The 17,587-nt window shown below is 37.9% G+C and overlaps 1 protein-coding gene across 2 annotated transcripts; it reads right to left on the bottom strand.

Moving 5' to 3' along the window:
- Positions 1-265: 265 nt before the first annotated feature.
- LOC122078420 lies at positions 266-17,254 on the bottom strand. Of its 2 annotated transcripts, none has more exons than XM_042644392.1 (4): positions 17,113-17,254; positions 16,704-16,880; positions 1,529-2,803; positions 266-509 (listed from the first exon to the last, which is right to left on the bottom strand). In XM_042644392.1, the coding sequence occupies exons 1-4, from the start codon at positions 17,125-17,127 to the stop codon at positions 477-479; spliced, it is 1,500 nt and encodes a 499-aa protein (XP_042500326.1). In that variant the 5' UTR covers positions 17,128-17,254; the 3' UTR covers positions 266-476. The 2 variants fall into 2 exon arrangements, with proteins under 2 accessions (XP_042500326.1, XP_042500327.1); XM_042644393.1 differs by lacking the exon at positions 17,113-17,254 and adding an exon at positions 4,401-4,516 and having other exon boundaries at positions 16,704-16,838.
- Between the last annotated feature and the right edge of the window lie 333 nt (positions 17,255-17,587).

Here is a 17,587-nt window from a genome sequence, read left to right as displayed (position 1 = left end):
AAGAAAAAAAACTTAAAATGCATCCAAGAAGCATTGGCTTCAAACATTTGCATGTGCAAGTAACAGGTCACACTCCTGTGGCTAATTAAAGTCCATGACTCACCCAGTTAGAACAACGAACCATGCATTACCTGCGAAAATCTAAGAGCAAGAATCTCAAACTAAGAGCCTATGTCTGCAAAGTTCAACAGATAAGTTAAATCTACCTACCTAAAGATATCGAGAGGACTAAACAGACAACATACCAGCTTGATGATGATGCATATATTTTGAATAGCAGAGAAAGATGACTATTAATATAATAGAATCATAATTATCATGACTTATTGGATACAATGCACGTACATTATTTTCTGGAACCCAAATCTCTCTTTCAACAAGTGAATGGCCAACTTTCCTGAGAACTCACTCTTGTTAAATTTTCCGTCTTAAGTCATAACCTTCTCACATTAGGTGTCAGAAATGACTTGACTCTACTACCACCACCTCTTCTCAGACAAAGAAATAAGCTGCAACAAAAGACAAATATCAGTAAGGATAACAAAACAAACCCAGGCAGGACTCATTCAGCACTACAGATAACATTAAGGGAAATCACCATACAATATATTAAAATACAAAAGTGATAGAACAAATAGTTATGACTCACCCAGGATTTAAGAATCGTTATTGGGTATCACATCGTACTATATCGTATTAGAGAGACATAAGATCACTAAAGATATGCATGGAAATGGTCAAAAAATGCATGATGTGCTTACGATACATATAAATTACAGTTCTGAAGCATAAAACACCTTATATATATATATATATATGTGTGTGTGTGTGTGTGTGTGTGTGTATTATTTGAGCAACAAAGAGAGAGAGAGAGAGAGAGAGAGAGAGAGAGAGAGATTGCAACTTAACCGCTTTTTCACACAAATCTATTTGATCCATGAGTTGAACATTGTCAATCCCCAAATATTGTGGAAATGGTGAAGATTAAAGTCAATTTTTTTTATGTTAGATGATTTGCTCAATTTTTTTTATGTTAGATGATTTTCTCTAACTCATATCAAAGAGAAAAACAAGTTTCCAATTCATTCGGTTGCTCTCAGTTTAATATCTCACTCACGGTTTCTGTTTTGCAGGTTCAAAGAAGACTATCTTACCTGAATCAGACCATATCGGTACTGACACAAACATCTTTTAAAAAATAAATATCGAATCGGACTGTATCATATCGATACTGACCAATACCAATACAGATACCGATACTGATACATATCAGCCGATACAATACAGTCCAATAGTTCAAACCCTGCTTATGGCGACCCAGTTGGACCAAACTAAGCAAAGATTTGTTGACAGAACCCAAGAATGGAAGTTTCATCCCTACCTCAGGTGTCACATGTCAAATAAAGAATCTTAAGGTGTATTAAGGACCATAACTCAATTGTCAAAAATAAAGAACGAACTCAGAAAAGTTTCCAGGTTCCAAGCACACATTAGAAAGAAGTAACAAAGGTAAGGAAAGTTCAACAACCTGACGAGCAACCTGCACCAGTCGCCTGCTGTCTCGAGATGATTCAATTATCAAGCTTGAATTCTGTGGCTCTGGTGCGCTGTTTTGCTTCTCCAGTGTCATCCTCTTGGTAGTGTTTTGCTTTTCAAGGAGAGCATTCTCATTTGGGTTGCTCATGGTCTCCTTCTTCCGCTTCCTCCGAAAGGTGTATTTAAGAAGCCTATCATTTGCAGCTTGAACAGGAGCAGCAGTAATCATTTCACACGGTTTTGTATCTTTGGCATCAGAATTAATTGATGGCACATCAATAGGATCAGGGTTCAGTTTAGAACCCAGAGCCTCAGAAATCTCCCCATCTTTGGATTCCTGCCTTGTCAACGCTGACTCATCTATTAATGCTGGGTCCTTGCTTGTAAAATTTTGAGGACTTCCGGCTTTAGTTACCCCGGCTTCACTATCCACATGGGATTCTGAATCTCTCTGCACATCATCCTCAGTTACCATTGATGGATCTTCACCAGGATCAGGAAGTGGCCTGCACGACTTGGTTCTGCGGTTCCTGCATCTAGTTCGTCTTCTTTTATTGGAAAACCTGTGAAAGAATTTACCAGCTTGACCTTTGTCACAGCTGCTATTATGCTGCTCTTCTGACTCGGCCACATTCTTATTTTCTACCACCATATTGTCAGTATTGGTAGAGGCTACAGCACAGGTTTCTTCAACTATTTCTCCACTCTTTATGTGTTGGCACTGATCATCTTCATGTCCAGGAAGAGGCAACTTCCCTTCATCCAGAAGATTCCCTTCAAATGCACGGATTCTCTGGGTACATCCATTTTTGTAAAGCTCAGGTTCTTTGCTTCGCATTATTATGGAGGCTAAATCTGGGTTACCTGCACAAAAATTCTCCACAGGAGAACCACTTGAGGTCTCAACATGAGCTGTTTCATTCTCTGACAAAGAACAGTATCTATCATCTGATTTATCCAAAGGTGCTTTTTTCGTCATGCAAGTTGACATCGGTCTGCATTCTGAATCAGGAGGGTTGCACAAAATACCATTGGAAGTGTGTAGCTTGTCCTCCTGTGCTTCCTCTGCGAGAGAATTAACATTCCCCATTGCCCTTTGTCCATCCAAAAGATTTCCTGGGTTACTTTTCAAACTCTCCAGTTCATCCTGCATTCCTTTTAACTCAGATCTGAGGTCCCTTACTATATCCTCTGCTTCATGGAGCTGCATTTCAAGCTCTGCAATCCGACTTTGTTGACTCAAGGATGCTTTTTCTGCTTCAGCCATCTGTGAAAATGTAAAGCAGGTAAGTTTTAGGTAAATTATGCACACATCCCTTACCAAGTGGTAGTACACTCAGAACAAGGCTACATAAATCTCAGAATCATGTTACCATACAGAAACTTAAAATATGGTGAGCCTTCATAGAGACCAGACAAAGTCACAAATTATGTATAATCTCTAAGAAAGTGTGAGAACAGAAATGATACGAAAAGTCAAGATTCAAGAAGACAACCCTAAAAAGTAGCTGCATGTTTTTTTGTCAAGACTACTGTCTTAACATGAGCATAACACAGAAGCAACTTTCCAACGCATGTTATTCTCTGAGTTCAACTAGACTCATTTTCTAAGTAGAGCTGCAGAAGACTATCAAAGGCTTTTTCAACAGCACTGATGACCACCTATGAGCATTTAGATGTAGGACTCATATGCCAATGAATCAAATTGAGAAGAATCACCCCAACCCATCCGCACCCCCCAAAAAAAAAAATGCAAACCAACTGCTGGAGATTGTGTCTATGACATCTATTCCTCAATATGAAAATTTCCATCAATTTCCCATGTCATGCACTAAGCCTACAAGCTAACTCACTGCCTTAGATCATTTGTTAAGTATTACAATGGACCATAAAGAGCACGGTTAAAAAATGACAATAATAAATTGGCTCATCCATTCCAAGATAAGAATAGGAGACAAGAGAAGGATGCATGGCTACCACCTTTTGCAGTATTGTTCTAGCCGTACAGAAGACCAAGAAATACAGTATTTAAATGCTAAATACACAACAGAAAGTCATGACAGTGAACTTTAAGACCTAAATGATTTAGAGCAATTGCTACCAACAGAAGAATGCCTGAAGCACAGAACTTGTTTGTAAATAGCTTGGTAGCACAGATAGAGAAGACCATGATTATGACCCTCATCCATAAGAAGACCAATGCACATCGCAAAACTGCTACGCAAGATCTCCAGCTTTCTGTTGTATTTGACAGGTTTATCATTCAATCATCAGGAAACAGCCTCTCCGCAAAACAGGGGTAAGGCTGCATACATTATGACCCTCCCCAGACCCCGCAGTGGCCGGAGCCTCGTGCATTGGGGATACTCTTTATCATTCAATCATGTTGCAATGCATGCTACCAATATCTTATTGGAATGCATATCATACATAAGAAAAGAAAAAAATTCATTTTGGGTTTTAATATTCACAATTTTAAGTTTTTTTTTTTTTTTTTTACAATTTTAATTTTTTTTTTTTTTTTTAATCCAGGAAGAAGTTCACCATTCATTGTCACTTTCCACTTAAAGAGATAGCAATGCACATTTTCACCCATGGTTTCAAGAAAACAAATTGGATCAGCTGATTCAGAACAGAATTAGTTGAAGCCAATCCTGATTCCACTTATTCTGGAATGGCCAATTCACCCTATGTTTCTAGGGTTCGGGTGGAATTTGACGGATTCCGGTTGATTCTGGCCAATTTGGAACATAATCAGATCAGAATCAGCTGGACCCGATTCTGAGTTTTAATAACCTTGCACCTCACCAGTATCATATTTTTGGAGTCCAGAACCACATACAGAGTACACCCACGCAGAATACCTTTTGAGGCACCAACCATTCTTGTAACCATCATCTTATATGTGCATGTATTATTATAGGGTCCTCCAAGTGCTTTGCATTACTTTGTGCTTCAAAGGCTTGCAGAATCTTACTTTCTGCAAATATCAAGCAATTCTAAGTGTCCTTGTCATGATAAATAAATAAAAAACCACTTTACTGACAGCCTTTGAAACATAGACACAATTTTTTAAGTAAATGATGACAGTCCCTTCAGTCAATGAAGCTTCATGATGCATGCACACATCATATGCACAAAGAGATGGCTACATTGAATATCAATTATTCATGATTGGATTCCTATGGTCTTGTTCAACCCATGAGCAACAGTTTGGAACCCCCCCCCCCCCAAAAAAAAAATGAAAAAAAGAATTATATTCAGGATGAAATCAGAGCTGAATGCTGTGATTGAAGTTTTAAATACAAGAATCACCAAATCAATTGATTCACTAATAGAACCTTTCAGCTGATTCACCATCCAATCCATTAAATTTTCCACCTCACCGATGTGACTGCAAGTTGAAAACTAAGTCAAGTTATAACTCTCTTTTTCTCTCATTTTGGTCATATCCAGTGCACAAGGTTGCTACATCAGTTCTATTAAGATCTCCAATATGTGTACCTGGGATGACGATGTTGAGATGAATGGGCGGCAAAGCCAGAAAAGAATCAAAAGATAAAATAATAAATGACTATTTAGGATTGGCATCCCAAAGGTGATAAGTGGAAGGAAAGTCAGAAAAAGTGGTATGGTACAAGAAGACCACCGGATGCACCCATGAGGAGGAATGATCTGGAAATAGCTTAGAGGAGTTACAAGAAAGGTGAGACCAAAGTGACAAGGGGAGAAATGGTGATGAACGACAAGGACGGCTCTAGAATTATAAAAGTATGAATTTGAAGAGATTTGAACGGCATAATAGAAATTGTGTAGCCAACCTCATTTAGTTGGCAAAAGGATTATTTGAATTGAGTCAATTTTGCGAAACCTTTTATACTTTGTGAAGATGGAAGATGTCATTCTTAGATTCCATTTCAAATTACCACGGACAAAATAGAGTCCTATGTCCATATGATGCAGATCAATGAGATCTGATGGATTCGATTGCCCAAAGGTAAATCGGCCCATTAACGGAATGGAAGAGTTCCCCAATCTAATTGCCAGATATGGGCTAGATTCAATCTCAGATCTAACAGTCAGGTTTTGATCTAATGGTTGATATGAATATATCTGAATCTAGGTCTAATGGTCAGAAATAATGGAAAGAATAATCAGATCAGAATAACTAATTTTCATGATAATAGTTAGACGGAAATAATCTAATTAATTGAATTTAATGAGATGGGAAAGAGGAGAGAGAAAGGGTGGTCGATGGGTGTGAAGAGAAAGAATAATGAGATAGAAAAAAAGATCTCTTTACCAAAAAATAGGATCTCAAATTTAAACAAACTGATAGAAGAGAGAAGAAAAGCTATTGCTGTAGTAGTTTAAGGAGAGAAATTGGAGGAGAAAGGAGGGGGAAATCTTCCTAATGTGAAAGGATGAGAGAGAGAGAGAGAGAGAGAGGATAACAAGAGAGGACAGCTCAACCACACATGGCAAATACCAAAACAAAACAAACTGAGATGGAGGATTGTAGACTGCTCTTCATCGTGTTCTCTTATGCGAAGGAATTGCTAGAAGATGAGGTAAAGGTTTTAATGTAAATGGATGGTCATAATGGGAGGAGCCTAGAAGATTGATGGTCTACATCCATTTGTGACATTTAGAGAGGTCACAATACATTACGACATTTTCATGCACTAACTTGAACCCCTGATGTGACCACAGGTTTGAAAACCATAATTTCGGTTTGCTATGGGCCCACTCAAGTGCCTAAACAGGTCAATGTGTAATGTAGTGGCAAAAGAACAAAGGGTACAAAAGGGGTTTGTATTTGTTTATCAGGGACACACTTGGAAGGAACAATAAAATAAGGACAAAAAAGTATTGTTGGTGCATACATTGACACTGACCTTCCCTAATAGCTTGAGCTTTTAGAAAAACAGCAGCAAACATGGTATCAGAGCAAGGAGGTCGATTGTTCAACTCTGGGCCTGGGGAAGTGCAAATATCAAGCAAGGGCCAACACTTCTCCCTCGGTGCTGCACAAAGAAATCCTGAGTGAGCTACACGTGCAGGGACCATGGGATCTTGGCCTGCACGTGCTGGGGAGTGATGATGTAAACACTGATGCTGCCCTTCCCTTATAATTCGAGCTTTTAGGTGAAATGGTAGCGAAACAAGGAGAATAAAGATAGAAAGGAAGTGCAAAAAAGGACAGGGGAATAAAATAGGGGATAAAGACAACCACGAAATAAGGTTGTCTTCAACCTCTCAACAGCAACCAAGGTGGTAGGCAGATCTGGTTCTATGGTAGAGACCTCACGCAAGAAAATTCTGTTTGACCTGAATTTCAGGCACTGTATCGCAACATCAAATCCTATTAGGATCGACCAGCAACCAATCCAAAGATCAATAATGAAGTAATAATGACTGTACACAGGTTCAGGTGGAACAAGGAAAAGCAGTCTCAACTTGGTTTTGTTTCTCACTATCCATGTTGGGTTTTGAAATTAATTGCACAGACCAGGTCTCTCTAGTGTAGGTACTGGTTCACAAAAACTTGAGATGGGAAGACACAGACTCAACGGAGGTCTATTCAGATCTTTTGGACTGTCAGTTGGGCCAATCACAAGAATCGAAAAGGGAAAAAGAATAACAGTTAAGAAGAAGGAGAATATCTTACTGGAGAAGGAAGAAGGAAGGATGAAGATAAGAGATGAACACAATGGCTAGTAAGCCACGCCACACCAAGGATTCTCAAACCAATTCTTTAATTCATTCTTCAATCTGCCTTTGTGTAACAGTTCCTTACTATAGCAACTTAGCAAGTAATCAGCAATAGAACGTAAATTGGACTAGATCCATTACTACCATCATACGTATCTGACTCCTAGCAAAATAAAGGCAAATAAATAAAATAAACGATTACAATATCAAGGCAAGTTAATGCCTAAATTTCATACTAGGCTCAAATCAAATTTGGACCCGGTTCTCATATTGGGCTTTCAGAAGGGATCTGGCCGGTCCACTGAAGCGCTACTGCATCACCCCCACTATTGGGCTTTATATTTCAGCCCATTACAATAGTAAGACCAAAAAATAAGGCCCAACCCAAACTAGTACTAAAACATGGCCCAAATTTAAACCGGGCATGCATTACCATATTTTAACTCCTACAAAGTTTAAATTGGGTTTCAAGCAGGGGTTTATTTTTACTGAGGCTTTGCCCAACAATAAACTCAGCCTTATTCCAAGAATGGCTACAGGGATCCATACAAAACAAAGAGGAGAAATGGATGTAAAATAAGTGAAAGCAAAAGGGAAACGAGAGTAAAAAGAAAGAGCACAGCATCAGCAAGTCATAAAAATCTCAGCTAAATAGGGTTGCCACATGTGGATACTTGCCTCCAGATGGCTCTATCAGATGTCATATTTGGGATAAGACCTAGACTATGCATGTCATTCCTCACCTCTTCTATGGTAACTTTCGGCCTATGCCTAGCCCTTTTGCCTCCTTCAATCGAAAGCAAATCATTCCTCCTTCCTGGGGCATCCCTATGCCTCCGTAGAACACGGCCATACCACTTCAAAAACAACTTTCTTGGGGCTTGTCATTGATCGGGGAAACTCCCAAATCAGTTCTAAAACAATCATTCCTTACCTTATCATTCCTAGTTTTGTTGCACATCCATCTTAACATCCTCATCTTTGCTGCACATAGCTTCTCTATATGACACTTCTTAACTGTCCACCATTCCGCCCCATACATCATAGCCAGACATACGACAATTCTATAAAATTTTCCTTTAAGCTTTAAAAGGATACATCAGTCACATAGCACTCCGGTCACACTTCTTCACTTCATCCTTTACTGAGGCTTTAGCCAACATCCCAAAAATAAAGACTGAATAGACATTGCCCACTCGTTACCGATTTCTGAACGAATCAGAAATGTTTCAAAAGGAAGATGTTACATTGGAGAATTCATTAATGTTTGAAAAATGTTAAAATATAAACTCTATTAGATGCAAATATTGTGGTTGAAAATGACAACTAATTGATCAGAACAAGCTATGCCAAACAAATTACAATATAGTCTTAAGATTCACTACACAACGCTATTCAGTTACAAGAATGGATCTTAGCTTTTATCCATATTGTTGCTATGACATTTTGATTCAGGAGCATTTTTATTCCTGATTCAGGCATTCTTTTGATAATTAATATTATTCCATTGTTTATGGATTGTTTGTGTATGAAAATATCCATTGCTTAATTGTTAGTTCATAGATACATAGGAAATTATAAGTATTAGGAATAACTAATCTTTTCATTATTTGTAAATATTATTTATTTTCAACTTAAGCAATATAGACATAAGTTGCTAATTTACAATTAAATCTGAAACCCCCTTGCAAATTTCAATCCATGCAGAACAATATCTTCATCTTTTTTCCCCTTTTTTTAAGGGGGTGGGGTTTGGGATCATATATTCAAGGTTAATATATTAAATTTAATGAATGAAGATCATAACAACAGTAACAATTTGTTTTGATTCCAAAACCAAGTCAATCACATGCACTTTTTCCATTACAAAGCTAAAATTATTCTCTAGTATTCAAAATGAAAAGCAAAGAAAGAAGCACAAATGCATATGCAAATAGAGAAAGAATGAATGAGCCTACTGGAGTGTATTAACTCTATACTGCAGGGACAAGATCAGATGTATTTGATATTGTTTGATCTCAAAATCAACGTCTTGGATATGTTGGGAGCATTGAGCCCACATTTTTAATTTAAAAGTAGATTAGTTTTAACTTGTTTATGGAGCCCAATGGTTAGATGTGTAAGGGAGGTATAAGGTATTATTATTAGTTTATTTAGATAAGGTTCATCTTAATCGTAGGCTAGGTTCTAGGAGTTTATTTACTATATTTTCATTCTGTTCGGTTGTTTATACAGGCTGAAAAAGTAATGTTTAAATCCAAACCTGATTTAGACTTAGTTTCCTAATCTTCGTTATTTCCTAGTTAGTGAGGGAAATCCATCTTAGCCCATGCAAGAGGATGTTTCCTTTTTGTTACTAGGGTCAGTTCCTTTATTATTTGAGTAATTTAGGAATGCCACATAAAGGTTTAGGAGTCCTTCTTTCTATTACTTTTTCATTTCTTTTTTCAACATTATAAAGCAATGTCAAGGCCTAGTGGCTTCCCCAACGATTTGATTGAATGAATGGATCAGAAGTAGTTAGGATTTGAAGTGGAGATCGGTGCCTCTCCTTCTCCCTCCTCTCTTCCCCCCTCCCCCAGCAAATTCGGTTTTCACCCTTCTACCTCATCCTACAATCTCTCTATCCTCTCCTTATTTTTCTCTCTTCCCACCACCAGAAGATTCATCTAATCAATCTTCATCAACTTGGTATCAAAGCCAAACCTGCTCATAGATACCATGGATCCTACCCTCTTGATTGTTGTCCACCAACAACTTCAACTCATGCAAGAGAATTTGCAAAAGATGAAAGCAAATCTTGAAGTGACTCAACAACAATTTAAGAAATTTAAGAGCCAATCTGATGAGGACATCACTTAAGGATTTAGGACTTACCAGAGGAGACACAAACATATGCAGCCATGTGTCACTACATTATGGCTAGATGACCAGAATTATGTGAAGCTTTCTTATCTTGCTGTATTTTAATTCATTTAGTTTCAAAAGTGTTATGTACAAAATTACAAATATTGTAAGGGAATTATTAGAGGGTAGTTATTGCTTGAAACTGGGAGACTTTTCCCGTTCTCTGCAGTATGAGTGATTCCTACAAACCTTGGAGTGAATCCAAGATGGTGTCAAGCCAAGCCCCCTCTCTCTTCCCTAACTCTTCCCCCTTATATTACCACCCCCTTCCTCTCCCCTACTCCCTTCCTACCAGTCCCCATTTCCCCACTTTCATATTAAATTATAGCCTCAAACACAATGGGGATTCATCAATTAACAGCAAAGGAAGACTTGCTCTAGATTTCCCAAATCAGTCTTGCATCACAATCGCTGATCTCATTCAATCATTATGAAAACTTCCTTCAACATAATGATCTCACTCATTTAGCAATACATAGAAATTGATCGATAATCTTATCGAAGATCAAGAGTCTTTTATGGAAGATTATGTTCAAGAAGAGAAAACCAAGATCGACACTACAGAGACCGAATGTGTGGAATTCATTCTTCACTTCTTACACGAGATCTTCACCATCAAAATTCCAACCACTGATTATGTCCTTGTTATTCAAGAGAAGCATTGGATTGTCCACTCTAGGCAGCTGATCATGGATGTTGATCGCGCACCCAGGATCTTCCTATTCTACAGAATTTGAGGGAGAATTTTTTTCAAACAATGAGGGAATAATGCTAGGGCAAGATCAAATGTGTTTGATGTGGTTTGATCTCAAAATCAATGTCTTGGATTTGTATTTGTTAATTGGGAGCATAATAACACCATGGGCACAATCTATATAATCATTTTTTAAATTAGAAATAGATTAGCTTTTAATTTGTTTGTGGGGCCCAGTGGTTAGACATATAATGGAGGTATTATTAGTAGTTTACTTAGATTTTTAAACTATATTCATTTGTTAAAACAGGCCGGGAAAGTAGTACTTAAATCCATACCTGATTTAGAAAATTATTTCCTAATCTTTGTCAATTTGCTAGTTAGTGAGGGAACCCATCTTGGCCCATGCAAAAGGAGGCTTCATTTTTTTCAGTTGGGTTAGTTCCTTTATGGATTGAGTCAATTTCGGAATACCGCCTCATCCCAATTGATGGCAAGGTATAGGAGTCTTTTTTATTCCTTTTTTAATTTCTAGTTTCAGAATTATAAAGCAATGTAAAAGCCTACTAGCCTTTCCCAGGATTTGATTGCATGAATGAATTAGAAGTAGTTAAATTGAAGTGAAGATAGACGCCTCTCTTTTCTCTCTTCTCTCTTCCCCTTCTCCCTCATCATGCTATCTTTCTCTCATCTCCTTATTTTTCTCTCTTCCTACCACCAGCAAATGCATCTACTCGATCTGCATCTCAATTCACAGTAAACTTAAACGCATAAACAATAATATGTCAAACAATTCATAAAACTTAAAATAGAAAGGTGATAGATCTTAAATGTGCTGTAAAATACATGAAACGAGATTTTAGAGAAGATAAGCACAACTTGTTGAGGCTGGGACAATGTATACCAAAGAAAAGGTCTGGTCATCATCAGGAATGGTTTTTGAATTGTAGCTCCCAAAACCAGTATCAGTTTCAACCCCTACTGCAGTGACTGAAGGAATAACTGAAGAGCCAGCACTAGAGAGAATTGAAATTGGTTTGTCTACTTTTTTATTTGATGCAAAAGTTGCTCTATAATTCAGTTCTTTTATGGATGAAGTTCTTATGAACTCAAGGATGGAAACTAATATGAAACAGAAAATAGGAAATATGCATTGCTCTATGAAGCAGATCAAGATGCAAGAAAAGGAGATTGATGTTGTTCAGATTGGTTGCAGTAGCAGGCCACAATGGGAGAAATCAGGCAACAGATTTATTTGATTTACATTGAACGCTGAGACCCAAATACACTGATCAGAATTGGACAGGTTGGGGAGAGTTGAAGGAATCAATTACATCATTGTAAGGATAAGAAGACCAGCTGTCACAATGGCAAAGAACTGCTTCAGCTTCCCCAAAAAATTGCCCCAAAACCTCCGGATTAAGTCCACAAGCTGTCAGTTCTGAGAATCCAAATACTCAGGATTTAGGGGGTTCCACGTGCAAGCAATAGGCACCCATAGCACAAGAAGAACCTGAATGTTCCAGTAGTTCAAAACCCTCCCTGTTCTCTACCTATCCCTCTATATGCATCATGGACCTTATCACTTTGACAAAAAACTAGTATCCCACACTATCTTGGAGATCAAAACCTAAACTGGCTAAAATCAGTTCTGAAGCAAATACCTATCAACAACCGTGAGTGGAAATACTGCAGCATGCATAGCCAACAACTTGATTTACATAATAGTATCTAGCACCTTAAATCATCAATAAGCCCAAACTAGTTCAGATCTTAGCACCTTACATACCCACCAATTCCTGAACATCCTAAGCACCTTTTGCACACCTGGTACACAAACAAAGTACCAGTATTCACTAAAATCTCTTCTGCAGAATACAATCAGATGCTTGGATGATCGTCATGGTTTTCAGTTTTTTCTGCATTTCTGATCTATCATGGAATACAAGCCAGAAGAAAAAAAAAATGTCTCAGATAACTGTCTTTATGAAAAAAAAAAAAAAAATATATATATATATATATAGCAAGGAAGACTCTTCTGCTCTTTTATAGCTCTCTTGAGTAGCTAGAGGAGTGCAGTTGCCCGAGGAGGATCCCCCAGAAGACAAATGAGGTGTTATGCCAAAGTATACAAGTTTTTATTATCACTGGAGTTTGGAGCCTCTGGAAGGAAGGGTGAAGTTGCCCGAGGAGGATCCCAGAAGACAAATGAGGTTTCAGTACCATAACATTTATTTGAGAAGATAGTGACCATACACCACAACATGATTAAGGAATCATAGGGTAAATGGAATTCAAGGACATTCCTCAACCTAATAGAGATCATTATGAAGTTATCCCAAAATCTAAAAAATTTACATCCTTCAGTATTTCCTACATGGCATGTGAACGAAAAAATGATATTATGTAAATAGCAACCTGTAAGTATAAAAAAATTAGGGTTTTATTGACTATTTGTTATTCCGTAGCATTGCATTTCCCTCTTAGGCTTATCTAAGACCTAAAGTTATTGTTGTCATGGTGGCATAATTGTCAAGGCGTTGCCTAGGCATCCAAGCACCTCAGTCGCCTTGTTGATGTCACCTTACTTTTGGACCCTCTCCACCACCTTCGGTTGCCTAGACCCCGTGACAACTATGCATCGTGACAAGGTGAGCCTGCAAGCATCGAAGTTTTCTCATTAAGATTGAAAGGACTTTGGGTACATTGACATTGAATTTAGTTCCATTACTCTAAGATGGTGTTTCTCCAGACCACTCTTTCAAATGTTGTTGACCCACCAAGCATATCTTAAAAGTTTAAGGATAATATCTTTAAACCTCTATTGAAGAATTCAGCTTGCCAAGTTGGTTAAAATGTCAGTTTTAATACCACAGATTCTTGTTTCAAACATGTCTTCACCAGCAAACCCATTTGTCGCTAAAGTGCTTGCTTGCCAAATAAAAGAACGTCCTTCACAATAATCTCTTTACATATGGAAAATTTTCAAAATTACCATCCATCTACAGATAAACAGCCTTGTGAAGCCCACACCTTTCTTAATTTAATTATGTCCAATTCAATCTCTATCGAAGAACTTTTCAATTTTACATTCCTTGAATCTGCCATAAATTTTCCATGCCGATGAGAACAAGAGAATGAGGTAAAGACAACAATAACAATACCAAGAAACAAAGGCCAACTTTTTTCTGGTTACAGATACTAATTGTGGAAGATTGGATAAATTTCAAGCAATGATACCAGAAACAGAAGCAGAAAACAACTAGTACACAAACAAAGCTAACAGGAATCACTTGACCAAAGAAATGAACCAGATAAGCAGGAAGCACCTTGGCTGCACGGTTGTCATGGCATCTAGGCGAACCAAATTGTTGGAGGGACCTGGACACAAAGCAACCGCCTAGGCGACCAAGGAGCTTGGACACCTAGGCGGCACCTTGACAACTATGGCTGATATCATTTAAAAATAAATAAAAAATAAAAAAAAGAACTTATCCTAATGCCAAAAAGAAATGCAATAAGTAAGAAGCATAAATAAGTTTTCCTGAGGGGAACAGTCTCCAAGTATGGAGGGAAATCTCTACAGGACAGGAGCAGGATTACAGTTTCAATCCTGCAATGTTACTCTTTGAAATATAGGTTTCTCTGTCAAAATTAAACTCAACTATTTGTCGGAAAAAACTTTCTCTTTGGATGCAAACTCGAGTGCTGGTAGTCCACTTGGAAAGGACACTATAAGGGTATGTTTTCTACACTCCAGATTGTGAACGACTCAACTGGGATTCACAAACAATCATTCGAGAACTAGCTTCGCATCTAAGAGGCTCACTTGTTGGCCCGCTCTAGCTCAGCAGTCGGGAAGAAGAGCAGGCATCTATGAGATTAGTTGCCCTTAGTTCCGAAATCAGAAGCTCAACAGCCAACTCTCAGTTTACCTGGGAAGACAAGACCTTGGCCAACTACTGTAGCTCCACACTCTTAAGTCCTAATACTAACTGGCTTACTTCTGGCTCTGACAGTTCTACTTCCAAAGCAACAGTTACCAATTGCCAGCAAGCAGTAGAACTTAGGCTAAGGTAAACTTACAGGTGGAAAGTTCCCCTTGTCCCTGATTAATCAAGAATGGCATCCTCTTAACATTACATCAATCATCACTCAGGATGACCACAAAATAGATAAGTCCATCAATCCACCATTCCTCGTTGGGAAAGTTGCAATACGCATTTGTGAATTTTCATTCCAGTCACATATCTAAAATTCAAAACAGACAAAAAGAGCTCACATCTAATGAGTTTCCTTCGAAATATAAGATTTTGATCAAGTGAATAATAGAGAATCCTGCTAGACACCAATTGGCCAAGCTTAATTGCAAATCAAGTCTCAAATCCATTCACAAAGAGAATGTACTGGAGCATCCGCTCTCAATTTCATAAAAAGAAAATAAACCTCCAGAATATGTTTTTTTATCATTCAACCATGACCTTGATAAAAATAAAAATAAAAAAGGGTATGGCCCTTGAGCAAATGAACTTCCGAAGTTAGGAAATCTATAAAAGTCAACCTTGGAATGAGTTATCAGAGGGTTGACGAATCCAGTAACAATTATGGGCAATTTGGAGACTATAATCTACCATTAAAAAATTGAAAATAGATTTCAAACTCTGCAGTTTTTTTTCCCCCCTTTCTCAATGAAGAACTGAAGCTGAGATCAACATTTCTGGAGACAATTAATGGTCTTCCATTAACTTAAGGGCATCTTGGCCTCATCCATTACCAAAATTTTCTACAATTGTGTTATCTTCATCTCATATGGGGAAGAAAACATATCAATGATAACCCTATGCTAGTCACAAAGATTCACAAGTCACTTTTAACAAGTAAATTATCATATCCATTGAAATGATCTAACATCAAACCAAAATTGGGGCTTTCGGGTAAGAACTACAATAAACCAGTCCATGAAAGTCCACAGTGAACTCAATTTACAAATATATATAAACTATTGTAATTTGAGGGAAAAAAAATTAGAAGGCAGAGGCCGGAACAGGTGAAATCATAGGACATTACTTGAATGTTAAAACAGGAATATGTGAAGAAATGATCAAACAGTTTTATTTGCCACAGATTTCTGAAGCTTGGCTTGTGCTCAAGTGATAGCTTCCCATCCATGAATCCTTAACTCCATGAACCCATCTTTAACTGGAGACCTATCCAAGTTTTTCTAGCTAAAAGAAACAAGATCCAGCTAATAAGAGAATGCCAATGTATCGCAGGGAAACAGATATTGCCCCACCTAAAATAGACAAATCGAACACATATGTTGAATTCTTAACTTCAACAAGCAATGGACAAACCTCCAAGATGAAAACTTTAATCGTGAATTTTGACGCCATTCAAGAACTCTGAAATACTCTTACACATAAATAAAATATATATTAGTTTGCCCAAAACAGATAAGACATTGACAAAAATGTATACCCAACACACAAAAGTAGTACATCAACTCCTCATTCAAAGATAAATGCGAACACAAGTAGTTGGAATAGCACAAATCAGAAGGATGGAAAAACCTCATTTAAATGTAGGAACAAATAATAAAAAAATACTTGCAATTGACCCAGACAACAAATTATTCAAGAACCATTTTGAAATATCAATCATGAACACTAATTTCATAACCAAGCAGCATCTCGCACCAATCCCAGAAATCGAATCCACAGATATCCATACATTTACCTAAGAAGCACACACGGACAGACGCGAACAGAGAAGAAGCACTGTCAACCATGATCAATTCCATACGAGGACTACGATTAAGTAGTTAATCATTGTTAAAAGAACACTAAATTACCTTTGATTCCATGATTTGTTTCAGGCGAAGTAGCATATTAAGCGCCTCTTCCTTCGCAGCAGAGAGTTCCTGCTGGAAGCGAAGGGCCTTGCGCTCCGAGACCATAATACGGGCCGCCGCCTCTTTCGCCGTATTAAGGATTATATCAGCATAAACTTTCTTCAAAGCCGCCATTTTCTACCAAAAACAATACATAGAACATCAAACAGAAGAAAATTACCAACAACTCGAAGAAGAAAACAAATTTACAGAAAAGAAAGGCGACGATAACAATCCGCTACTGACATTGAACAAGTACCAAAAAGCGGTTCCGAAAAAAATACTAACAAAAAGATGAAATTCCGAGGAATGGAGAAGAAGAAGGAGGAGATGGTAGTTGAAATAAATAATAGGTAGCTAGGTCTCTTACCTCAGCTTCTTCCATCCTTTAATGGCCGTTTCAGTTCAGACCAGGTTAGAAAGAGAGAGGAAGAGAGGGAGGTTGTTGTTTCCCTTCCCTTGGAGCTTGTCTGTTATGAACTGAAAGTCCTGACCTGATTACCCGATTACCCTCTCGTTTCACTCCAAATTACTATCTTGCCACTATAGTAGACCTAATATAACAAAACGAAGAATTTTAATCTGGGAACCGGAAGGGATCAGAGGACGCCGCTGATTTCAATTTCAAATTTTGAAACTCCTTTCTTTTTTTAAAATCGATGGTGTAGATTGTGGCGCTGCATCAACTGCCAGGTGCCGTCGGTGTATATTTCTATTACGGGAAACGGTTTTAATGTCCTCCAGTCCCTTCTTCAGACACTACTCTGTTACATACTATGGAGGTGGATTGTGTAGTGTCTACAGTGACTCTACACACTCTTTGGTCCTTTTGACTTCGAAGTCCT

Source organism: Macadamia integrifolia, chromosome 5 (genome assembly GCF_013358625.1).
Source record: "Macadamia integrifolia cultivar HAES 741 chromosome 5, SCU_Mint_v3, whole genome shotgun sequence".
NCBI lineage: Eukaryota > Viridiplantae > Streptophyta > Magnoliopsida > Proteales > Proteaceae > Macadamia > Macadamia integrifolia.
Note: the sequence above shows the minus strand (reverse complement) of the source record. Positions and strands in the feature narration are given on the sequence as shown.

Excerpts from the sequence above, each read along its gene's own strand:
- LOC122078420 (XM_042644392.1), bottom strand. Across the intron at positions 2,804-16,703 it reads AACAAATCATGGAATCAAAG|ATGGCTGAAGCAGAAAAAGC; the intron begins GTAATTTAGTGT and ends ACATTTTCACAG. Across the intron at positions 510-1,528 it reads TGGTGCAGGTTGCTCGTCAG|CTTATTTCTTTGTCTGAGAA; the intron begins GTTGTTGAACTT and ends CTTTTGTTGCAG.